This window comes from Salmo trutta, chromosome 21, assembly GCF_901001165.1.
Source record: "Salmo trutta chromosome 21, fSalTru1.1, whole genome shotgun sequence".
NCBI classification, from domain to species: Eukaryota; Metazoa; Chordata; class Actinopteri; order Salmoniformes; family Salmonidae; genus Salmo; species Salmo trutta.
The window spans coordinates 25,061,641-25,088,231 of record NC_042977.1 but is presented as its reverse complement, the minus strand read 5'-3'; the positions used below and the strand labels follow the sequence as shown (position 1 = coordinate 25,088,231).

Here is a 26,591-nt window from a genome sequence, read left to right as displayed (position 1 = left end):
AAGCATCAAATAAATCAACATTTTATATTTTAGATTCAATTCAATATTAGGAAGGTGTTCCTAATGTTTGGTATACTTAGTGTAAACAGGAATGGACTTTTCAAATTCCTTGATTAGTGTGACAGCTAACGTTGTTAACCACATGCCATTTATCCTACTCCATTTATCCTACTCGCCAGAGCTCCAGAGACTTTGCCTAGCTGACTACAGTGGAGCTGCAGGATGCTGATGTCACCAGACAAAGTTCCCACATCTTTGCTGAGCAGAGAGGATACGTGACGGAAAAACTGTGCAGAAAATCCATGGTAGTACAGCGTAGAATATGTTTCTAAACACTTCTACATTAATGTGGATGCAAACATGAATACGGATAGTCCTGAATTAATCGTGTATAATGATGAGTGAGAAAGTTACAGTTGCACAAATATCATACCCCAAGGACATTCAGTCAGGATTATCCGTAATAATGGTAGCATCCACATTAATGTAGTGTTTAGAAACATATTCTATTCTTATTTACAAAATTATACGATACATACAGTCATTTACAAAATGACTCCAAAATGATACAATACATTATTTACCATTCATTTCTATTGGGAACAAAATAATCTGAAACACAAGCAAAACAAACAGCAAATGCATCCAAAAAGGTTGTGGAGTCACTGGCTTGATATAATCATTGCGTGCTCGGAATATGGGACCACATACTAAACTTTTTACTACTTTAATACACAAGTGAATTTGTCCCAATACTTTGTCACCTAATGTACAAAAACTCCTGTAATTTCTAAGTGGTTCACCTTATATGGATGAGAACCCCCTGAAATGAATACTGTCAGTCTGCACTTTAACCTCATAGTCATTACATCATTTAAAATCCAAAGTGCTGGAGTACAGTGCCAAAACAACAAATGTATCACTGTTCCAATACTTTTGGAGCTCACTGCATCTGTCTGTTTGTATCCCCACCAAGAAAAACTGTGATGGTAACATGTCTTTGGACACGGACATCCAGGACCTGTTGAAAGGAGATGCTGCCCTCCTCGAGCACAGGGCTGATGAAAACATTCAGGTCAAAGGAGGCCTCATCTCCCTGCACATACAGGGTGAGTCACTACAAAGATTACATCAGCCTTTTTACATAGACAATTGTGGCCTATGTAACAGCTTGGATCAGGCTTTAGAAGACATTGTACGTTTATTACATTTAATATATATATATATATTTTAAGTTTTACTCATTTAGCAGATGCTCTTATCCAGAGCAACTTCATACATTTTCATACTGGTCCCCCATGGGAATCAAACCCACAACCCTGGCGTTGCAAGCACCATTCTCTACCAACTGAGCCAATTGAGATGCATTTTTTTGTTTACAAAACCTTACAGAAAACCATACATCACATGGAATAACATCACCCACACTGTGATGAGAGACCTAGTGGCAAATCTAAACAGGTATTAGCGTGGATGTCATTGGTCTTTGGGCAAGTCATAAGGATGTTAAATCATGTCCTCTCTCTCACGCCTCTCCTCTTTTGTCACTCCTCTCCTGTCTCTTCTCTCCTCTATCTCTCCTCTACAGCACATGCCCATTACGCCGTCCTGATCAAGATCAATGGCTGTGGGAACACCACAGACAAGTGGTGGCAAGATGGCGCCGACAGAGATGGTCTCCTCGCTTCGAGTCCTTAGGAAACTATGCAGTATTTATTTTTTTATGTATTATTTCTTACATTGTTACCCCAGAAAATCTTAAGTCTTATTACATACAGCCGGGAAGAACTATTGGATATAAGAGTGACGTCAACTTACCAATATTATGACCAGGAAACAACTTTCCCTAAGCGGATCCTCTGTTTGGACCACCACCCAGGACAATGGAGCTAATCCCAGAAGCCGACCCAAAACAACGGCGCCGCATAAGGGACAGAAGGAGCGGCCTCCTGGTCAGGCTCCGTAGACATGCACATCGCCCACCGCTACCGAGTATACTACTCGCCAACGTCCAGTCTCTTGCCAACAAGGTAGATGAAATTCAAGCAAGAGTTGCCTTCCAAAGACACATCAGAGGTTGTAACATTCTCTGTTTCATGGAAACATGGCTCTCTCTGGATATGTTATCAGAATCGGTTCAGCCACCAGGAGATAAACACCTCTCTGGGAAGAGGAAAGGCGGGGGTGTACTGTATGTTTCATGATTAACGACTCATGGTGTAATCATAACAACATACAGGAACTCAAGTCCTTCTGCTCACCCAACCGAGAATTCCTTACAACCAAATGCCGGCCATATTACCTCCCAAGAGAATTCTCGTCAGTTATCGTCACAGCTGTGTACATTCCCCCTCAAGCAGACACCAAGACGGCCCTCAAGGAACTTCACTGGACTCTATGTAAACTGGAAACCAAATATCCTGAGGCTGCGTTTATTGTAGCTGGGGATTTTAACTAAGCAAATTTGAGAACAAGGCTACCTAAATTCTATATTGATTGCACTACGCGCAGGGGTAATACACTCGATCACTGCTACTCTAACTTCCGCGATGCATACAAAGCCCTCCCCCACCCTCCCTTCGGCAAATCCGACCACGACGCCATCTTGCTCCTACCATCTTATAGGCAGAAACTCAAACAGGACGTACCAGTGACTAGTTCCAGTCAGCCTCAGAGAACAACATTGATCTATATGCTGACTTATAAAGAAGTGCATTGGAGATCTTGTACCCCCTGTGACTATTAAAACCTACCCTAACAAGAAACCATGGATGGATGGTAGCATTCGCGCAAAACTGAAACTGCGAACCACCACATTTAACCATGGAAAGAGGTCTGGGAATATAGCTGAATATTAACAATGTCGTTATTCCCTCCACAAGGCAATAAAACAAGCAAAATGCCGGTACAGGGACAAAGTGCAGTCGCAATTCAACGGCTCAGACACGAGACGTATGTGACAGGGTCTACAGGAAATCACGGACTACAAAAAGAAAATCAGCCACGTCACGGACACCGATGTCACGCTTCCAGACAAACTAAATATCTTCTTTGCCCGCTTTGAGGATAATACAGTGCCACCGTGCACGGCCCGCTAACAAGGACTGCGCCCCCCCCCTCCTTCTCCGTGGCCGATGTGAGTAAAACATTTAAACGTGTTAACCTTCGCAAGGCTGCTGGCCCAGATGGCATCCCTAGCCGCGTCCTCAGAGCATTCGCAGACCAGCTGGCTAGTGTGTTTACGGACATATTCAATCACTCCCTATCCCAGTCTGCTGTCCCCACATGCTTCAAGATGGCCACCATTGCTCCTGTACCAAAGAAGGCAAAGATAACTTAACTAAATGACAACCGCCCCGTAGCACTCACTTCTGTCATCATGAAGTGCTTTGAGAGACTAGTCACGGATCATACCACCTTACCGGCCACCCTAGACCCACTTCAGTTTGCATACTGGCCCAACAGGTCCACAGACGATGCAAACGCCATCACACTGCACACTGCCCTATTCCATCTGGACAAAAATAGTACCTAAGTAAGAATGCTGTTCATTGACTACAGCTCAGCATTCAACACCATAGTACCCTCCAAGCTCATCATCAAGCTGGAGGCCCTGGGTCTCAACCCCGCTCTGTGCAATTGGGTCCTGGACTTTCTGATGGGCCGCCCCCAGGTGGTGAAGGTAGGAAACAACATCTCCACTTCGCTGACCCTCAACACTGGGGCCCCACAAGGGTGCATGCTCAGCCCCCTCCTGTACTCCCTGTTCACCCACGACTGCGTGGCCATGCACACCTCCAACTCAAACATCAAATTTGCAGAAGACACAACCGTAGTGGGCTTGATTACTAACAATGACGAGACAGCCTACAGGAAGGAGGTGAGGGCCCTCAGAGTGTGGTGTCAGGAAAACAACCTCTCACTCAACGTCAACAAAACAAAGGAGATGATCATGGACTTCAGGAAACAGCTGAGGGAGCACCCCCTATCCACATCGAAGGGACAGCAGTGGAGAAGGTGGAAAGTTTTAAGTTCCTCTTTAAGTTCCTCATCACAGACAAACTGAAATGGTCCACCCACACAGATAGTGTGGTGAAGAAGGCGCAACAGCGCCTCTTCAACCTCAGGAGGCTGAAGAAATTTTCACCCAAAACCCTGACAAACTTTACAGACGCAAAATCGAGAGCATCCTGTCGGGCTGTATCACAGCCTGGTACAGCAACTGCACCGCCCTCAACCGCAAGGCTCTCCAGAGGGTGGTGCGGTCTGCACAACGCATTACCGGGGGAAAACTACCTGCCCTCTATAACACCTACAGCACCCGATGTCACAGGAAGGCCAAAAAGATCATCAAGGACAACAACCACCCGAGCCACTGCCTATTCACACCGCTACCATCCAGAAGGCGAGGTCAGTACAGGTGCGTCAAAGCTGGGAGCGAGAGACTGAAAAACAGCTTCTATCTCAATGCAATCAGACTGCTAAACAGCAACCACTAACTCAGAGAGGCTGCTGCTTACATTGAGACCCAATCACTGGCCACTTTAATAAATGCATCACTAGTCACTTTAAACAATTCCACTTTAAATAATGCCACTTTAATAATGTTTACATATCTTACATTACTCATATGATATGTATTTACTGTATTTTAAACCATCTATTGCACCTTGCCTATGCCACTCGGCCATCGCTCATCCATATATTTATATGTACATATTCTTAGTCCCGTATTGATGCTTTGCCTGTTTGATGGTTCATCTGAGGGTGTAGCAGGATTTCTTCTAAGCGTCCAGATTAGTGTATGCGTCTCTGTGTGTGGAGGTAAGGTATTTTTTTCCTCTGGTTGCACATGTGACATGCTGGTAGAAATTAGGTAAAAATGGATTTAAGTTTGCCTGCATTAAAGTCCCTGGCCACTAGGAGAACCGCTTCTGGATGAGCATTTTCTTGTTTGCTTATGGCCTTATACAGCTGGTTAAGTGTGGTCTTAGTGCCAGCATCGGTTTGTGGTGGGAAATAGATGGCTACGAATAATATAGATGAGAACGGTCTTGATAGATAGTGTGGTCTACAGCTTATCATGAGGTAATCTACCTCAGGCGAGCAATACCTCGAGACTTCTTTAATGTTAAACATCGCGCACCAGCTGTTATCGACAAATAGACACACACTCCCGCCCCTTGTCTTACCAGACGTAGCTGCTCTGTCCTGCCGATGCATGGAAAACCCAGCCAGCTCTATATTATCCTTGTCGTCGTTCAGTCACGACTCTGTAAAACATAAGATATGTGACCCGATTCAGGAAACTAGCCATATGTTGCAAGTCACGACTTCACAGGAGAGCCGTTTGAACGTAATTGCATTTTTAAAATCAAAATGCCTTAATAACATGTGCCTTAATAACAAACTTGTATGCCACAGAAAAAGGGAGCAACCTTCCCACTAGCCATGATTGGCTGGGATAATGAGCGGGCTGGACTTGCAGAAAGAGGAGTTTGGATTGGTCTGCCATATTGAATGCTTCTGTCTATTTGAGCTCATCATTCTGTGTTGGTAATCCTGTTGAACACGGCTTTAAAAGGTAAGATAGTCTAGTGTTAGCTAGCAACATTTTCAGATATTACACATTTCTAATTTTGACAGAAGGGGTTTCATTTCAAGCTAAAGTGTACTGTTAGCTAGCTAGCTAGTGTTAGCTGGCTGGCTCCCTATCTGAAGTTATTACTCGTTTCCCAGAGCCATTGCTTTTTTAGTTAGAGCCTAATGTTAGCTAGCTAACATTGCACCTAGTTGGTTAGCTCCCAGCACTGTGGCATTGTTGGCACTTTGTTCATTGTTGTTTAACTAGCTAACATTAGCTGGCTGGTTGTTCGCTAACGTTACATGACGTGTGTGATCTTAACGTTGTTTACCTATCTAGGTTCCTTGTTTACCTAGCTAGCTAGCTATATGTCTTAAGCTAAAGTGTAGTGTTAGCTACCTAGCTAACGTTAGCTGGCTGGCTCCCTAGCGGACATGATTATTAAAGCATAATGAAATTGTTGCCAGCAGAGTTGTTTAGGCTGTTTTCATGTTATCCAGAGGTAAGTGTGCATCAAGTGTGCGCTGCGAGAGCGAAACGAGACGGATGGGGCTAAAGCTTAAGAGGGTGTGAATGATGCTGAATGGGTGTAGACAAAGAAGAGCTCTTCACCAGATACCAAAACATTCAAAGGCGATTTTCTCAAAAGTGAGTTTACAAGTTGATCAACTTACAAAGCAGAATTACTTTCCCATTGTTCCTCAAATGCAGTGTATGATATATTTTTTTGTAGCTCTGTGTCTCTACTTTTATCTAATGTAAGAAACACCATTTCACATTTTGGTACATAAGAGCGAATCCAGGTGGTGAGTCCCATATTACAGTTTTAAATGTCCCATTGGTAGGAACGTCTGAATCATAGATCATCCAGGTAATTTTCCAATGATTGCACGTTGGCCAATAGTACGGATGGTAGTGGAGGTTTACTTACTCTCCTCCAATTTCTCACAAGGCACCCCGAACTCTGCACCCTTTTTCTCCATCTTCTCTTCACACTAATGACAGGGATTTGGGCCTGATCTCGAGAAAGCAGTAAATCCTTCGCGTCGGACTCGTTAAAAGAAATTCTTTGTCCAGTTCGAGGTGAGTAATCACTGTTCTGATGTCCAGAAGCTCTTTTTGGTCATAAGAGACGGTAACAGCAACATAATGTACAAAATAAGTTACAAACAGTGCCGAAAAAAACTAACAAAATAGCACAGTTGGTTAGGAGCCTGTAATTTTATCCTTCGTTAGTTTTAGGTATCAGTCGAATAAATCTCTGGACAATGATGGTCTAGTTTTAGTCAGTCATTTTAGTCACATAATAGTCGCTGCATTTTTTTCTATTAAATAATTCATATTTACCTCCATCTTCCATCATGGGCACATTCAGATAGCCTTGTCCAACTCAGCGTACTATCGCCAAGTATACCTTAACTGTTAGCATTGCTATTGTGGCAGATTGCAACCAATGCCAACCATAATTACCATATAGGCTTTGATTTTCTACTCATAACCGTCAGAAGGGGGTAAATAACACTGACTTCCTTCAAAAGGGAGATAACCTGAGCTTTCCAAATATGCCAGAAGTATTACTGTACTCTTAATATTCAGCAAATATAATTAGTTTTTCCAATTGGAAAAAAGCAACCACAACTTACTTTTGCAGACCGTGAGAGCGGCAAGACAGATAGATAACAGCGCACATAGCTTCTGATGTGATCAAGCAAAAATGGCCTGCCTATATGAAAGCAAATATGATCAAATGCATGGTTGTTTCTAATTGAGGTAAATTAAAATTGAAGTGTCCTGGCTGCGTATCAGTTCAAAAAAGAGACGAGTGACCTCCTGGGAGCTGTGTGTGTTTGCCTGCCAGCTTTGCTTAAGCAGCAGACGCAACTGAAAGACGTTATAGGCCAATGAGAGGATTGCATGAAATATTATGCTAAGCCATGCATGCTTATGATTGGACAAAACAGATGAAAAGGAGATTTCATGTCAAGTTGAATGTCCATTAGTCCCACATGGAATTCTCATCTCGTTACACTTGTCAACTAAAACGAAAAGTAATTTGTAATAGTAATTCTTTTTTTCATCTTGTTATTGTCATTATTTTTCGTCAGGAAAACAAATATGATGCCGCCAGGTGATGTCATCAGTGTCTCCGGATGATGTCATCGGAAACAGTTCTCTCTGATTCAGAGGGGTTGGGTTAAATGCGGAAGACACATTTCAGATGAAGGCATTCAGTTGTACAACTGACTAGGCATCCCCCTTTCCCCTTCCTTTCTTTTACCTTTTTGACTACAAAACATAGAAACCAACCATTTTCACATATGTTGATCTTGGCACGTTGATGAAGATGATACATTTGATGGGTGTGGCAGGTAGCCTAGTGGTTAGAGCATTGGACTAGTAAACAAAAGGTTGCAAGATCAAATCTCTGATCTGACAAGGTACAAATCTGTCGTTCTGCCCCTGAACAAGGCAGTTAACCCACTGTTCTTAGGCCGTCATTGAAAATAAGTATTTGTTCTTAACTGACTTGCCTAGTTAAATGAAAAATGGCAATGTGCACCTTTTAATAATAGCTTTCCAATATAAGTTCTGCATAAACATTCAGAACATTTACATATTTAGTGCAGGCGAGACTTTCGTCACATTCTGTTGGCCACATCTCAATTGTAGCCTAGGAATCCAAAGGGTATCTATACATGAAACACAGGGTTAGGGTCAGACCTGAATAAAAAAAGACATGTCGTTCTAGTGCAACATTATATTTTCAGTAGACTAGTTTTATATATTTTTTGTAATCGAAAAGAATGATCTACGCACATACAAAATTCTGCCAACTCGTATCTGCATGCTGTCCTCACTCGTCTTTATGTCCACAGAACTGCAAGTGACCTTTGACAAATTTTTCCCCTGTGTTGATATTACACATTGTCCAACCCTGTCATTTACAAAACAGGAATACAGTTGAAAGTATCATACAATTGTAAACTTTTTTCTTGACGTTACTTTCAAAAGTTATTGTAAAAAAGGATATAGACATTCCTCTTTTGAAGGGATCCTCCATGTTTGCCACATACTGTAAGTAATAAAATCACCTTCCACAATGGATTAGATTTTTACCTTGGAGGCTGAGAGAAAAGACAAACAATAGCCTGAAATGGATCTTCCTGAGTTCCTCTATTCAGTCTGTATCTCTGAAGCATTACAGATTGAGTGATAGAAATGTGAAGGTCATTTCCAATTGACTCGTCATATTCAGCGTGTACCGTGAATGCAGTCTCACGGTAACACGGGAACATTGCGTTTAAATTTAAATCACGTTGTAACACTGAATTTCCACATTATGGATTGAATGAAGCCCTTAGACTCTTTCAAGCCCCCGTCGACTACAGAGGTTTGCATTGTTTACATTTTTATGTAATTGACACAGTCTACTGGCCAAAATACACTGAACAAAAATATAAAATGGAACAATTTAAAAGTTTTTACTGAGTTACTGTTCAATTGAAATAAATTCATTAGGCCCTAATCTATGGATGTCACATAACTGGGAATACAGATATGCATCTGTTGACTACAGATACCTTAAAAAAAAGTAGGGCCGTCAATCAGAAAACCAGTCAGTATCTGGTGTGAACACCATTTGCCTCATGCAGCACGACACATCTCTTTCACATAGAGTGGATCAGGCTGTTGATTGCGGCCTGTGGAATGTTGTCCCAGTCCTCTTCAATGGCTGTGCGAAGTTGCTGGATATTGGCGGGAACTGGAACGCTCTGTCATACACGTCGATCCAGAGCATCCCTAACATGCTCAATGGGTGATGTGTCTGGTGAGTATGTAGGCCATGGAAGAACTGTGACATTTTAAGCATTATCATGCTGAAACATGAGGTGGTGGCTGCTTGTGAATTGCACGACAATGGACCTCAGAATCTCGTCACGGTATCTCGGTGCTTTCAAATTGCAATTGATAAAATTAAATAGTTTCATTGTCAATAGCTGATGCCTGGCCATACCATAACCCCACCGCCACCATGGGGTACTCTGTTCACAACGTTGACATCATCAAACCGCTCGCCCACACGACGCCATACATGCTGTCTACCATCTGCCCGGTACAGTTGAAACTAGGATTTATCCATGAAGAGCACACTTCTCCAGCGTGCCAGTGGCTATTGTAAGTGAGCATTTTCCCACTGAAGTCGGTTACGATGCCGAACTGCAGTCAGGTCAAGACCCTGGTGAGGACGACGAGCACCCAGATGAGCTTCCCTGAGACATTTTCTGACAGTTTGTGCAGAGATTCTTCAGTTTGCAAACCCACAGTTTCATCAGCTGTCCAGGTGGCCGGTCTCACACCATCCCACTGGTTAAGAACCCGGATGTAAAGGTCCGGGGCTGGCGTGGTTACACGTGGTCTGCGGTTGTGAGGCTGGTTGGACGTACCAAATTCTCTAAAATGAGAAATTAACATGAAATTCTCTGGCAACAGCTCTAGTGGACATTCCTGCAGTCAGCATGCCAATTGCATGCTCCCTCAAAACTTGAAACATCTGTGGCATTGTGTCGTGTGACTGCACATTTTAGAGTGGCCTTTTATTGTCCCCAGCACAAGGTGCACCTGTGTAGTGATCATTCTGTTTAACTCTTGTGTGGTGTTCATGTTTTTGTTATTCACCCAATGTTTGCGGGTCTGATGGACCCACAACATTATTGGGTTTTTAAAACATTACAGCCAACAATTTACGTAAAAATACAAGCATACTTGGACAGCATACTTGGTTAATATTTGCCATTTACCTCTGCTAGATCACATTTATGAATAAAAGTTGTTTTTGATCATTTGTTTTTTTTGATAATGTGAATTTTGTAAACAAAAATCAATTATAATCAAGACATGGGTGGAATAAATCATGTTTATCTTGAACAAATTATAAATGAAACAAGGTTTTCATCACTATTGATGTTTATTGCTTTGAACTGAACAAATTGAAAGGACAAATACAGTACAGTATTTTATGGAAATGATAAATGAGCCCCATTGAACACAAATTAAGGCCGGTCTACACACCACATGAGGGACAGAGTTTTACTGTGTGTGTGTTGCAAATGTATTGTATTTATTGCACTTTATGCATGTGTACTGTGTCACGCCCTGACCAGGTGAACTCGGGGATATTGGGTCAGGGTGTGTCATGTTAGGTATTTTTCCTTGGTTTGTGTTTTGTTTACGTTTTAGCCTTGTGTAGGCTCTAGGTGGGAAATTCTAGGTTGGGTTCTGTCGATTCCCAATCAGAGACAGCTGTCGCTAATTGTCTCTGATTGGGATCACATTTAAGTGCTGTTTTCCCCACGCTGTTTGTGGGGTGTTGTCTCGTTATTTGAGCACGTAACGTATTGGCAGTTTTTCCTTGATTTTTGTGTACATGTTTAATTCTAGTGTGTTGAATAAACATGTATTCGCTCCCAGCTGCGTTTTGGTCCGCTTCCTCGTCACCAGACGCCGAACGTTACAGAACACCCCACCAACAACGGACCAAGCAGCGGAGGAGGGCTGGCAAGGACACGGGAGGCAGCCCCACAATTTTTTTTTTTGGGGGGCACACGGGGAGATTGGCGGAGTCAGGTGGTAGACCTAAGCTAACTCCCCGTGCTTACCGGAAGCAGCGTGGCTCTGGTAAGACACCATGTTATGCTGTGGAGCGCACGGTGTCCCCAGTGCGCGTTCAAAGCCCGCTGCGCTACATACCAGCCCCCCGCAAGTGCTATGCGAGTGCAGGCATCGAGCCAGGGCGGATGGTGCCAGCTCAGCGCGTCTGATCTCCGGTGCGCCTCCTCGGTCCAGGTTATCCTGCGCCGGCGTTGCGCACTGTGTCTCCAGAGCGCTGGGAGGGTCCAGTTCGCCCAATGCCTGCTCTCCGCCCGTGCCGGGCCAAAGTGGGCATTCAGCCTGGAGTGTGGGTAAGGAGTGTCCGTACCAGAACTCCAGTGCTCCCCCACAGCCCGGTTTATCCTGTGCCTCCTCCTCGGACCAGGCCTCCAGTGGGTCTTCCCATCCTGGTCCGTCCTGTGCCACCTCCCAGGACTAGGCCTCCGGTAGGTCTCGCCAGTCAACAGTCGTCGGAGCTGCCCGCCAGTCAACAGTCGTCGGAGCTGCCCGCCAGTCAACAGTCGTCGGAGCTGCCCGCCAGTCAACAGTCGTCGGAGCTGCCCGTCAGTCAACAGTCGTCGGAGCTGCCCGTCAGTCAACAGTCGTCGGAGCTGCCCGCCAGTCAACAGTCGTCGGAGCTGCCCGCCAGTCAACAGTCGCCGGAGTGGCCAGACTGCCCTGAACTGCCGGAGTGGCCAGACTGCCCTGAACTGCCGGAGTGGCCAGACTGCCCTGAACTGCCGGAGTGGCCAGACTGCCCTGAACTGCCGGAGTGGCCAGACTGCCCTGAACTGCCGGAGTGGTCAGACTGCGCTGAACTGCCAGACTGCCCAGACTGTCCCGAGCTGCCAGACTGCCCTCCGGCCCAGCCCGTTCCTGCTCCCCGCACCAGGTTAGTGGTGCGTGTCCACAGTCCTGTCCGGCCCATCCCTGCTCCCCGCACCAAGCCAGTGGTGCGTGTCCCCAGTCCAGTCCGGCCCGTCCCTGCTCCCCGCACCAGGTTAGTGGTGCGTGTCCCCAGTCCTGTCCGGCCCATTCCTGCTCCCCGCACCAAGCCAGTGGTGCGTGTCCACAGTCCTGTCCGGCCCGTCCCTGCTCCCCGCACCAAGTCAGTGGTGCGTGTCCCCAGTCCTGTCCGGCCCATACCTGTTCCCCGCACCAAGCCCACGGTGCATGTCCACAGTCCTGTCCGGCCCGTCCCTGTTCCCCGCACCAAGCCCACGGTGCGTGTCCACAGTCCTGTCCGGCCCGTTCCTGTTCCCCGCACCAAGCCCACGGTGCGTGTCCACAGTCCGGCACGGCCCGTGTCCGGTCCACCGGTGCCCAATCCTGTTCCGGTCGACGGCTCCGCTCCGGAGCCTGAGCATGCCGCTCCACAGTGGTCCAGTCCGGGCCAGAGGGGTAGGGTTAAGGTGAAGGCGGGGGAGAGAACACGCCCGGGGCCAGAGCCTCCACCGAGGGTGAGGCGCCCACCCGGGTCCCCCCCTAATAGACTTAAGTTTGGTGCGCCGGGAGTACGCACCGTTGGGGGGGGGGTTCTGTCACACCCTGACCAGGTGAACTCGGGGATATTGGGTCAGGGTGTGTCATGTTAGGTATTTTTCCTTGGTTTGTGTTTTGTTTACGTTTTAGCCTTGTGTAGGCTCTAGGTGGGAAATTCTAGGTTGGGTTCTGTCGATTCCCAATCAGAGACAGCTGTCGCTAATTGTCTCTGATTGGGATCACATTTAAGTGCTGTTTTCCCCACGCTGTTTGTGGGGTGTTGTCTTGTTATTTGAGCACGTAACGTATTGGCAGTTTTTCCTTGATTTTTGTGTACATGTTTAATTCTAGTGTGTTGAATAAACATGTATTCGCTCCCAGCTGCGTTTTGGTCCGCTTCCTCGTCACCAGACGCCGAACGTTACATACTGTGTCTTCCTGTCCTTCTTGGATCCACACACATCGTAGCGCTTCTTCTTGTTACTATCGGCTGCAATCTAGAATGATAAAAACATTTAGTTCAGGAATTTTACTAAACCTCACTCACTCACATATATACTGTAGCTACAGCAGGCCAAGGTAGGATAGTCAGACACACACACACGCAACAACATCACTCACACTTACTTCCGGTATTGGAGTTGTGGGTTCTGTGGGTCGGGAGGATGGGGCACCAGCATCCTCCTCCTGAATACTCATAACGATGGCTGCAGAAGCTGGAGTCCTTGGGATATGTTGTCTCCTCTGGAATTGAGGTCTTACCAATGCCTTGCTCAGCTCCTCAAGAAAGAGCCGTCTCCTCTGGAGCTTCCCCCTGTTCCAATCTGGGTTCAACCCCAACCAAATGACAAACGCGTTATATGCCGAGATGTCCAAGATGTTGATGAATATCACAAGTGGCCAGTGTAGGGTTCTTCTTTTGTAGCTCTAGTCAGACACCAGCTTCTCTAAATTATCCACCCCTCCTTTTGTGGCATTGTAATCCATTATAATTTTTGTTTTTTGATGTTCCTGGCCACAGATTCCCCCATCCCTCTGCAGCATGCCACGTAGGACACTAGGGACGTGTCGGCCGTAAACACAAACTTAGAGGAATTTTCATACTGTTCCTATCATCGTCAGCTTCCTCTTGGGAAGATCCTGTCCCAGCTTGTGTGAAGTAAAAAAGTTATCGCATGTGATGTTGTGGCCAGGACAACCCGCATCCCTTGGTTCTTCTCAGGGGCTCCTCCATCTTGCTTCACCGTATACACTTGCAAGTTCCACCCATATGATGAAGCAGCATCACAGGCAGCCCAGATCTTGATTCCATATTTTGCGGGTTTAGACGGTATGTACTGCCTGAAGGGGCAGCAACCCCTAAATGGCTTAAGCTGCTCATCAACAGTAACGTTTGGCCCAGGGCTGTAAAACAGGGGAAGGCGGTCCACCCACTTGTACCACACTGACCTGATTGCAGCTAGATTGTCTCTCTGCCGCCGAGCTGGTCTGGTGTCTCGGTTATCGAAGCGGATAATACTGGAAATAATGTGGAAAAGTTATCTGCCAGTTTCTGCATCTCACAGGGATTCTGTGGATTCCCCATTGGATCTGAAAACTCCAGCAAGGTTAAGAACCCCAAAGTATGCATGTAAATGAGTTTGGTCCATCTCCCATCTCTCTCCAAAAACACGCATTCCCTCCAAATTAGTGCAGTCCAGAATGATTTCCTGGATGGTGTCTGGGATGAACAGTTCAAAAGAAGACTTTATGTCCTGCACATGAATAACCGCAATCCGTGTCGGTCCTGGTTGCATCCTTATCACATTGTCAGCCATGCAGGGTGGCTCATTCCTTGGGCAAGAAGACCATTTAATTTCACAATTTTTTTGACATCCATATTTCTCCTCCTGCAGGCTACTGATGAGCTGGTTGCTGACGGGCTGGTCCTGGGGCTGGCTACTGACGGGCTGGTCCTGGGGCTGACTGAGGGTCAATCTCAGCCTCTTCGTCCAACTCACTGTCAGACTCCAGATTGACAGAGACATGATCTTCATATTTGGAAAATTCTTCATCTTCCAAAGTGGAAGACGCTCCTTCCAAACTACTGTAGGTTGTCTCTCTGCAAAAATGATTTCTAAGGCCCTCTGGGCAGAGATTCTTTTTGCCATACTGATTGATTGTGGTAAGGAGCCACACATGCAAAGCTATTTATTTGATGTGTCCCTCCCCCAATTTGCACCTGGCTGGGGTAGTGTGGGAAAATACTGCACTTTTTACGATGTATTGAAATAATGTATTGTAATAACATTGTGAAGATTCCCGCAAGACATTGTGTAGTTTCATACACTAAAAGGGTAAATATAGAGTGCAAGAAAGACAGGAGACAGGCAGACAGGCAGGGAGGCAGACAGGTTCTTGGTGCTATGTTGAAACAGCAGGACCAGGGAGGAGGAAGACAGAGTGAAGGCACACAGCAAACCTTTTTGTTACATTTTTACTTGTTTTCACCTACACACACACACTTTTACACACTTTTATTACCCTCAGGTCCAGTGGACCCGAACAACCACATATGTAATATAAATGTGTAGGGGGATGCACAGTGTGCGCTCAATGAAAATGTGTTATTTTATATGTTCTTCACAGAAAATGAGCCAAGGCCAATGAGTCTCAGGTTGAAAAAATTATTCATTGTATCATTTTTATTTGAGTAAACATTGAAAATGAGGCCTAAACAAAAGCACAACAAACAAGAAAACACTTAGTCAGCACTGTGAAATTGCATTTACATGCAAATACACGCTGACAGTCAGAGAAGGTTATTCCATAGAGCTGGTCTGCATCTGGGGTAACTGCCACAACCAGACAGGGCATTAGCGGTGAGGGGCGACACATGGCATGCTGGCAGCGCCCCTCCTGCTCCCGCCTACCGCCTACCGCCACTGCCTTTACCATGGAGGAGGAGGCTAGGGTCTGGAGGCCTGGGCCCAGATTTACAAAATGTTTGAAATAATATTTTTCTTCTTAACTGCCATTTCTTCCTTAACTATAGACTTATGAAGAAAGTTAAGCAAAGTTGCTATTCCTCAAAGGTTATTGGAAATGTTACTGTGCTATTTCTTATGTTTCTCCTTGATTCTTGAATATAAAGTTCTTAATTCCAAGATAGCTAAACCCTTGTCTTAAACTCTGGGCAGTGAGAGAACAAGCTCATAAAAGCAATTGAACATGTTTAATTCACTCACAAACTTAATCTGAAAGTTTCAGTATTGATTACTTTAACCCCAAGAACATGTTTTCGAAAAAGTAATCTCAGCATGAAATATGCTAACATGATTGCCATTGGTAGCTAGATAACTAGCTAAATTGGTTGCTTAGCAACACAAATCTTCAGAAGATATGTAAGAAGATATTTGAGAAGTTCGTAAAAAATCACTAAATCGTAAGATATTGTTGAGGAATTACGAACTCTCTAATAAACTTCTTTTCTTTTCTTAAGAATCTTAAGAATCTAAGTTTTTGCATAAGAAGTGTCTTGTGAATCTGGGCCCTGGAGGCTGGGCTTGAGAGGTGGCGATAGCTAAAAGGAGGAGAAGTCATAGCCTACGTGTCACGTCCTGACCAGTAAAAGGGGTTATTTGTTATTGTAGTTTGGTCAGGGCGTGGCAGGGGGTGTTTGTTTTGTGTGTTTCGGAGTTTTTGATTTATGTTCTATATTTTCTATTTCTATGTTTATTCTAGTTTTCTATTTCTATGTTGTGTTTTTCAATGACCTCCAATTAGAGGAAGCTGGTTGTCGTTGTCTCTAATTGGAGGCCATATTTAAGTGTGTTCGTTTTTCACTTGGTTTTGTGGGTGGTTGTTTCCAGTATAGTCTGTGCACCTTATTGGACTGTTTTCGTCGTTTGTTTTGTTTAAGTGTTTTTCCTTTAATAAATAAGAAGATGAGCACTTTACCCGCTGCATTTTGGTCCAATCCTCACAACGCCCGTGACACTACGTCAGGTCTCTCCAGCAATCTATTGACCCTTTGAGCTACACCAGGGAAGCTTAACATCATGCACTTGGAAGTGCAGTAAATTAGTTATCCTAAATCATACACAATTCACGAGAGACTCACTAGTACATCCTGCCCCATACACCCCCTCCCCCACCTCTCCCCCTCCCCTGTTAATGGAGAGTAACAGTAGCATGGTTCTGGAGGGGGCTGGAGGGGCTAGAGTTGCCTGGTCCTGTCAATGACCAGTGGTGGGGGGGTTACTGATTGAACACAGTGTTCTGGACCACTGCACCCAATGAAGGTACCCCCCCCTCAGCCCCCCTCAGCCATTTCATATGAGACCATTGTTTGTTGAATATACCACCAGATGGTGTGCACCAGATCGGTGGAGGTATCAATTTGACAAGGCAACCTATGTGGGAGGTAGCGTAGGCCCAGCTAGCAGAATGCAACTGGAGAGTAGTAACACATCCAGAGAAACAGGATAGTAGAGCTGTGTTTTCCTTCCTGGAATTCTATCATTGTTGATTTCAGTATAGGGGATTATTCTCTAAGCTCCCTTATTCAGCCATGCAACCATCCCAGGTATGGGGTGTAATATTAGAGGGCGAGAAGGAGAAAAGGAGATGTGTATAGGGAGAGAGGCAATCCACTGTAGCACAGGGTCACGGCCTCTCATAATCTGCTGCACTCTCACTAATGACTGATAACACGAGTCGACCAAGGTGTGTCAGCCTTCATCGCTCTTTTTAATTAGAGATTGCGTACACTCATTCTGTTTCCCTTGAGCCTGCCTTCTTTTTTCTCTACTCTGCTACACACACCTCGAGTCAGCCAATCACTCAGCAGCATCACTCAGCCTGCTATTCAGCTGAATGAGGACCCTCCCCCATCTCCTCTCATATGGCATGGAGACCACACGAGCTATTAGATCTGTGTTCTCTGTCCCACCACGCAGCATCAGGGCCTCTGTATGGCTCATCCATAGCCCAGGTTGGAACATATGGGATAGGCAATATGAAAGCTTTAGCCGGTAGATAAAAACATACACATTAAGGTAGTGATCTCAGCTATTACTCTTTTCTTCCACAGTTCCACCAGTACCTGAATTGTATAACCCCTGATCTACAAACCAGATGACCTGTCACTGTGTATCCAAATCACTGATTAGGCCTACATTGCATGTGTGTCGGCTATAGCAACACAGCCAAGCCCTCACTACTGCTTACATTCACTGACACACACCCCACTTAATGAAGGGAGCAGAGGAGAGCAGAGCAGGGGGGATATGGATCATTTTATATAACCTTTATCTAACTAGGCAAGTCAGTTAAAAGAACAAATTCTTATTTACAATTCAGCCTACCAGGGAACAGTGGGTTAACTGCCTTGTTCAGGGGCAGAATATCAGATTTTTACCTTGTTAGCTCAGGGATTCAATCCAGCAACCTTTTGGTTACTGGCCCAACGCTCTAACCACTAGGCTACCTGCCAGCATCATTCATGACTGATATGGAAGCCTTTTTTTAAGCTAGTCCCCAGTGGCTTAACATAGGGAATCAGAATATATGGGAGGGTAGTGCATCATAGGGTCAAAACCCAAGTCAACCAGTGGCAGGGGTAGTGCCAGGTCTTAAAGTGAGCCTGTATCATGGTAGTCTCTCCCCATGGTAGGCTCACTTTAAGACCTGGCACTGCTGGCACTGGTTGACTTGAGTTTTGAGTGTTTCTAGTGGTGTGTAATCATTGTCATAAACAAAACTACATTGAAACCTGGCATCCTTTTTTGTGGGTACTATCTTTAAAAAACATCATTGATTGAGACAGAGAGAGAGGCCAGGAGGGCACATTTATGTAGTTCTGAGGGTAGATAATATTGATACAAACCACAATCCCACCACCATGACAGGCTGAGCTAGACAGAGAGACAGAGACCAGAGAGACAGAGGCCTGGCTTTGGCCCAGCTGTTTCATGGCACCATCTTCACGACCTGCTCTCTGTTGAGACTCCTCTGGTAACAAACATAAACCAAGTGCCTGGCTGAAAAATGTAGCTGGGCTTTAACAATAAACAGTCACCTCGGCTGAGAGAGAGGGAGAGAGGTCCACATCCATCAGCTGTGATGAAACAAAGTATTCTGGCACGGTCGAGTCAGAGGACTGTGAATAGGGCTGTAGTGATGAACATGATCACCTCTGACCTACTGAAATGACAACATTACTGAGACATTTGACATTTGTCTGGAGAGGGGAGAGACTAGTGTGTGTTACCATGGTAGTTTTGTCTATGGAGTAATGTAGCTTTGACATTATTTGTGCAAGGCCTTTAGTTAGCTGTTGGGGGTGGAAGAGTTGGAAAGTTCAAATTAGTTGGAATTTGAACTTAGTAGCAATCAGCACTCCTCGAACCTCTGCACTTCTACTGTGCATCATGTGAAACTCACTTTCGAATGATTTAATTAAGTATAACCCATTGCTGTGTAAATAGACTCAATCCATTTTGGGAAGATACGACCAACGATTTGCTGAAAATCACAGGCCTGCTACCTGGAATGAGGGCTGACATTGTCCAAATACCTCATCACATTGTGTTGTGCAGACGCTGGGTAATTTCATGGTACTCAAGATATTAAAGTCAAAATTGTTTTGTTTACAAAACAGAGGATGAAAATGATCATGGCCGCAGTGACCAATCATAGATAATTATGAAAGCTTTTGCTCTTCCATAGTCCATATTAAAACAAGTGGGGAGTCTTTTTTTACACAGAGATTCAGAAGAGGGCTTTTTTTAGCGAGGCAAATTTGGATTTCTCCCCTTAACGTCTTTCACAGTTTGTTTGTTAGTTGGCCAGCCATGCGGAATGCTCAGTAATGACACCACTGTGAGTGGAGACTGCAGGGATGATTAGCTAACTGGAGCACCAGCGACACCACACTCTGCGTGGACAGCTGTGGCATATACAACACACAGAAAGACACACAAAGTCTCCCACTCGCAGACATGCATGCACGTAGAACACCCATGTAACCCTGCTCAAAGAAACTTTACAAAGAAGGTCCTCTGAAGTCACAGGCACTGCTTCCTCTCTCTCTTTCTACACAACTTCCCAAAAGCCAACATCTCACCATCCTTTTCCTCTCCCCCCATTGATTTCTGAAATGGGGGGAAGTGCTTGTCTACATACAGAGTGTAATCGAGCAAATTATTCAGGCACATTTGCAAGGGAGTAATTATTTCTGTGCTTGTCAATAGACAGAGAAATATTTGCACACAAAGTGGCCTCTCTCTCTCTCTCTCTGACAGTGCTGATACACACACTGCACTCCCTGCACTCAATGTTATCTCTGCTACCCACACTGCACTCCCTGTACCCTCTAGACCAGTGGCAAACTTTTTCAGCAGGGACCAAATTCTTTCGGCTGAATTTCTGGGGACCACATTTTTTTTCGCCTTAAAATTAGTACATCAACAAATACATTTCCTCTCTTATCAAAAAGAAAAGAAACCAATAAATACATTTACTCAATAAAATATATTTTTATTATCTTTCTCAAAAACATTTGTATATTGTCCCATACAATAATCTGTACTCTTAATTTTTGGACCCCACTGCAGTTCTCCCACGACCCCACTAGGAGTTGTGACCCCTACTTTGAATACCACTGCTCAAGACCATAACCGCTACACACACGGCAGTGAACTCCCTGCACTGCTTCCCGTCTCTGATGGAGATGAGGGGAGGTTGTTTGCCCTTCGATTTGGGGTAGGAAGAGAGAGCCTTCTTTGCTGCGGTGGGTGACATGTTACTTTGTCTCTACGACAGCGCGTGACACAATGATGTCACCTACCAGATGTACAATAAATTGGCAGGAGGCCATAGCAGGTGCCATTGGGAGCAGCTGTCACTGTAGAGGACACAGGACAAGAAAAATTGGATGCTGTTTGCCAAATAAAGCAACATCAATTCATATGCTGCTAACCCAATAGCAACGACAACGGTTTGTGACAGAGGCGCTGTATTATGTAAAAGTATTCTTTGTATTTGGAGTATTATTCACGGACCTCCCTCTCTCACAGGCACACTGCTTTGGCTTTCAACAACAGCCATGCATAAAAGAAGATAGGTGCTTACAGTCTAAAATGGCTTTCGACAGGCCCACTTGCAATGGGAGACAAAGTAGACGGTAGGTGGGGAGAACATTTCAGTGGGTTCCTCCAAACAATGCTCCAACATAGTGAGTGCTCTTGGTGCAGAGAGCTATTTGAAAGGATTCTCCGTGTAAATCTGGCAATCAAAGGATGATTCAAACTACAACACAAGCACTGGATAACAAGTACTGAGACATTCACCGCTCGATGGGCAGAATAATTGCGTTTCTTTTCAAAATAAGAGTTGTTTCTATACATGTACCTCCTGAGTTTGATGGTAGTTTATCAGCTGCTCCCAATTTTCTTTGTAACCTTTGACATTTTTTGCAATTTAGCAGACACTCTTATCCAAAGCAACACAGTAGTGAGTGCATACATTTTGTAACTTCTTCATACTGGTCCACAGTGGGAATTGAACCCACAACCCTGGTGTTGCAAGTGCCATTCTTTACCAACTGAGCATCACAAGACCCCAACTTGATCCAACTTATACCTATACAGAATCTTCAGACCTGCAAACATCGAAGGGTTAGGGCCAAGACAGAGGCGTAAGGAGCGAATTGGAACCAACTCTATTGGCCTGTGCAGAGTGGAGGGTTGTCAGGAGCAGCCAGGTTGTGATCTACGAGGCTGTGTTGTATTCAGATTGTAGTGCTGTTAGCGAGGAGCTGCCACAATACAATCCATGGGGCTGTGTTCAGACTGTAGTGCTTAGGAGCTGCCACATTGTGATCATATAGGGCTGTATTCAGACTGTAGTGTTAACTAGAAGCTGCCAGGTTGTGATCCATGGTGTTGTCAGCGGGGGAGCTGCATCCTGCTGACAGATGTTACCCATGGATCACAGACCTGTTAGCCTGGCTCTGGGCTCATCCCTCCACGCTGGGCTTGGCTAAGCAGGACTGCTAATATTCCCTTCCTCTCCTCTTCATTTTGATTCTCAGTAGCAGCAATCAGCTCCTATCAATGTCCATGCTCATTCTTAGGCAAACCACAATTACTTTCCTGCTGATTTCATTTCTCATAATTCTTTCTTTTAACTCAAGATGATATTTTGGTTTATATTACTGCATAGATGTATTTTAGATCTTGTGCTAGCAGCTATAGACATGCCCATGGGATGTTGTTGGGGAGGCAGGTAATATGCAGAAACTGCGTGATCTCTCCTACTCATCCTCTATCAGGGTAGAGCACTCTCTCGCTCTACTATTTCTCTCTCTCTCTCTCTGTTCTGCCACTCTCTCTTTTAGCTCTGGGGCCTTTCATGTGCTCTTCACCTTTCTGCTCTTCACCTCTGATTGCATCAAAGGGCTGCTCTACTCTGATTCTCTCTGAGCCTGACCATCACCTGACATCACCTCGTTCAGCCCTGAGAACACAGCTCCCATACCTCATAGCCTCTACCCTATACTGGTTCTCTCTTACAGAGATGACCCCCCCCTCCCCCTGTTCTCTTGTTCTCATTCTTTCATTCATTCTCGGTCCATCTGATCTCTCTTTTCTGTTCTCTTCCAGAGAACAACATCCCTCTCTTATTCTCTTTCTCTATCTCTCTCTCTCCAGCCTCTCACCTTCTATAGCCATGATCACCTGCCTCCGTTCATGTTCCCTTCTCTTAAGTTACCTGTTATATAAGCCCTCAACCTTGTTCTTCTTCTTCTTCTTCTCCAACATTCCACCTTGTCCCTGCCTCCCACCACACAATCTCCAATCCCCTCTCTCTCTCCCAGTGCCTGGCTTCGATACCCTTCTCCGTAGCCCTCCACCCCACATTCCCTCCTGCTGTTGCTCCAGATATTAAAACAAATCAGCCGTGAAATAAGCTCCTTCCTCCATCCTTAGTCTAGCTGTCGGAACTCATTCCTGTCCACATCAGAAACATTTACCCACCCACCTCTCTGGATCACCCTCGTCCCATCTCCCCTCCCTCCCTGGGTGAACTTCCCTAACAGTCTATCCTCCAACAGAGCCCAGTATTTGTGTGCAATGCAGTGCCTTGTAAAAGCCTCACCTTTTTCATTATCTGGAATAATCACTGTGCGTCAGGTACTGTATGTTATTTGTACATCTAACTATACTGCACATTTAGTATAGCTAGACGTTCACTTCACAATCACACAGCTATGAACAAAACATATTTGAACAGAACATCTTGTCTCACCTGGCCTTAAATCCCTAAGAACACATCAATAATTCTAATTAAGAACCTGTCCATCATCAGACTTGGTATTTAGTAGAAACGAGAGGTGCAGAAATAAATCCTGTGTGTTGTGAGCTAGTGTGGAGGGAAAAAGAGGGAGAAAAGAGAGCGTGGTCCTGGAGGGGGATGTATTTTCCGGTGACGGTTGGTTGGATCTGTGTGCACTGGTTAGTACATCCTGGTGTGAATGATTTGTGATGCCAGCAGCGGGTAAATGTCATATTTTGGAGCACGTCCTTGAGATTTGTTACAGCTCAGTGTCCCTCGGGGGATGTACTCCTACACCAAATTTCCATTAAACAAATCCTTTGCGGGGACATCATGGCCTAGCCTGAAGTGTCCGCTCCAATTCTTTTGGATGGGGGAACAACAGCGGCCAGGGGGCTCTGTCTCAGATTGTCCTTTTCCTCTCAGGGAACGGAAAAATACATTGTGTACTATCAGGTTCTATGTACCTTACTATCAGATGTTATCATTCCCTACTGTGGATTTAATGTGGACAGTCAAATGTTACACACTATGATATTATGTTTTTTTTCTTCTCTTTTTTACAGATTTAAGCCAAATTCACAATTTTATGTACAACATCAATTGTTGTGTCTTCAAATAGCAACAATATAATTTCACTCCCACCATTGACCTTTCTTTCTGTCTTTTAAACATAAGTCTTGAAAGGATCCATCCTTCCATCCTTCACTGCCCCCACCTCACTCCAATCCAGATGCATTGACCCTTTATGTAGTAGTCTAATCCTGGATGCCAAACTGCATGTCTTTCAACCTTAGGGGTGTAACAACCACCTTCAAGCACCTCTGTCTAAAGCCATTGTCTGAAACGGCCATATTTAATGAGGGCTTGAGCCATATCACTGCTCTGCTCTCAATGGGTATGCCTGGGGGCGGGATTTGGAAACCATGGTGTAGAAGAATGGGTCTGTTAGCCTCGCAAGCTGCCAGATCTCGCGAGTTTACGTGAATGTTCACAACCACGGAATCAGTCTGGTAATTATGAGGCTATGGCACTGTGTCCCTCCCCATGAACTCTGCCTTCCAGGGGACCCATGGCTGCTCTGGGAATGTGAGGCATGACAGGGGAACAAAGACCTCCACTGTCCCCCAGGAGGAGGCTGGCCACTGGGCTAGAGTTACCAGCCACCCCCTGGCCCTGGTCAACAGTCCCACTGGGCAAATTTATGAGTGTGGACTACAACAAGAGAGCTAAGTGGGGAGCTGTGATGGAGTGAGCGGATGGCCCATGGCCCTGGATGCGAGACACCCGGCTGCTCAGAGGAGAAGGGGTCAAAGGACTCCAGGCAAGCATGGTAATAATAGAGAAAGCCTGGGTCTTACGGAGAAAGCATGGCCAGCTGTGGTGGGGTGGCGGGTGGGAGGGGGTCAAACGATGAAAAATAGGCAAATGGGAGGACAAACATGTTAAGAGAAAACGCTAGAAACAAGATTTGTCTCTCGTCTTTTCTAAATGTGCTTGTAGTGTCCATCCAGGAACGAGTGGCACCTCCAGTCCAGCCTTGAAGAAACAGAGATCACTGATGGAATGAGACCACTGTGCGCAGCAGTACGGGCAAGTAGCAAGAGTGGTGGTTATTGTTGAAAAGAGTAGAGTATAGAATAGTATGAAAGAGATGGAAGAGAACATTCCTACAGCAGCCTGTGGCCAATACCTGAAATACAGTGCTCGGAAAGTATTCAGACCCCTTGACCTTTTCCACATTTTGTTACGTTACAGCCTTTTTCTAAAATGGATTAAATAAAAACATTCTCAACAATTTACACACAGTAGCCCATGATGATTAAGCAAAAACCGTATGTTTTTAAACATTTTTACAAATGTATTAAAGATAAACAGAAATAACTTATTTACATAAGTATTCAGACCCTTTGCTGTGAGACTTGAAATTGAGCTCAGGTGCATCATGTTTCCATTGATCATCCTTGAGATGTTTCTACAACTTGATTGGAGTCCACTTGTGGTAAATTCAATTGATTGGACATGATTTGGTAAAGCACACATCTGTCTACAGTTGAAGTCGGAAGTTTACATACACTTAGGTTGGAGTCATTAAAGCTCGTTTTTCAACCACTCCACAAATTTCTTGTTAACAAACTATAGTTTTGGCAAGTCGGTTAGGACATCTACTTCGTGCATGACACAAGTCATTTTTCCAACAATTGTTTACAGACAGATTATTTCACTTATAATTCACTGTATCACAATTCCAGTGGGTCAGAAGTTTACATACACTAAGTTGACTGTGCCTTTAAACAGCTTGGAAAATTCAAGAAAATGATGTCATGGCTTAAGAAGCTTATGATAGGCTAATTGACATCATTTGAGTCTATTGGAGGTGTACCCGTGGATGTATTTCAAGGCCTACCTTCAAACTCAGCGCCTCTTTTCTTGACATCATGGGAAAATCAAAAGAAATCAGACCTCAGGAAAAAAAATTGTAGACCTCCGCAAGTCTGGTTCATCCTTGGGAGCAATTTCCCAACGCCTGAAGGCACCACGTTCATCTGTACAAACAATAGTACCCAAGTATAAACACCATGCGACCACGCAGCCGTCATACCGCTCAGGAAGGAGACGGGTTCTGTCTCCTAGAGATGAACGAACTTTGATGGGAAAAGTGCAAATCAATCCCAGAACAACAGCAAAGGACCTTGTGAAGATGCTGGAGGAAACCGGTACAAAATTATCTATATCCACAGTAAAAGGAGTCCTATATCAACATAACCTGACCTGAAAGGCCGCTCAGCAAGGAAGAAGCCACTGCTCCAAAACCGCCATAAAAAAGACAGACTACGGTTTGCAACTGCACATGGGGACAAAGATCGTACTTTTTGGAGAAATAGAACTGTTTGGCCATAATGACCATATTATGTTGGGAGGAAAAAGGGGGTGGCTTGCAATCCAAAGAACACCATCCCAACCGTGAACACGGCGGTGGCAGCATCATGTTGTGGGGGTGCTTTGCTGCAGGAGGGACTGGTGCACTTCACAAAATAGATGGCATCATGAGGCAGGAAAATTGTGTGGATACATTGAAGCAACATCTCAAGACATCAGTCAGGAAGTTAAAGCTTGGTCGCAAATGGGTCTTCCAAATGGACAATGACCCCAAACATACTTCCAAAGTTGTGGCAAAATGGCATAAGGACAACAAAAACAACATATTGGAGTGGCCATCACAAGCCCTGACCTCAACCCTATAGCAAATTTGTGGGCAGAACTGAAAAAGCGTGTGCGAGAAAGGAGGCCTACAAACCTGACTCAGTTACACCAGCTCTGTCAGGAGGAATGGGCCAAAATTCACCCAACTTATTGTGGGAAGTTTGTGGAAGGCTACCCGTAACATTTGACCCAAGTTAAAGAATTTAAAGGCAATCAAATACTAATTGAGTGTATGTAAACTTCTGACCCACTGGGAATGTGATGAAATAAATAAAAGCTGAAATAAATAATTCTCTCTTCTATTATTCTGACATTTCACATTCTTAAAATAAAGTGGTGATCCTAGCTGACC

At 44.9% G+C, this 26,591-nt stretch overlaps 1 protein-coding gene and 1 long non-coding RNA gene across 2 annotated transcripts; both read left to right on the top strand.

Moving 5' to 3' along the window:
* The first annotated feature begins 982 nt into the window (after window positions 1-982).
* Window positions 983-1,700, top strand: LOC115157780 (poly [ADP-ribose] polymerase tankyrase-2-like). Its single transcript, XM_029706210.1, has 2 exons — window positions 983-1,109; window positions 1,589-1,700. Exons 1-2 carry the CDS (start codon window positions 995-997, stop codon window positions 1,696-1,698), a joined length of 225 nt encoding a protein of 74 aa, XP_029562070.1. The 5' UTR covers window positions 983-994; the 3' UTR covers window positions 1,699-1,700.
* A 22,556-nt stretch (window positions 1,701-24,256) lies between these two features.
* On the top strand, window positions 24,257-24,661 carry LOC115157779 (uncharacterized). Its single transcript, XR_003868547.1, has 2 exons — window positions 24,257-24,368; window positions 24,539-24,661. It is a non-coding gene; the product is annotated as an uncharacterized LOC115157779 (long non-coding RNA).
* The last annotated feature ends 1,930 nt before the right edge of the window (window positions 24,662-26,591 follow it).

Coding starts and splice junctions, on each gene's coding strand:
- LOC115157780 (XM_029706210.1), top strand. CDS start 995: ATGTCTTTGGACACGGACATCCAGGACCTGTTGAAAGGAGATGCTGCC. Junction 1,110..1,588: donor CATCTCCCTGCACATACAGG/GTGAGTCACTAC, acceptor TCTCCTCTACAG/CACATGCCCATTACGCCGTC.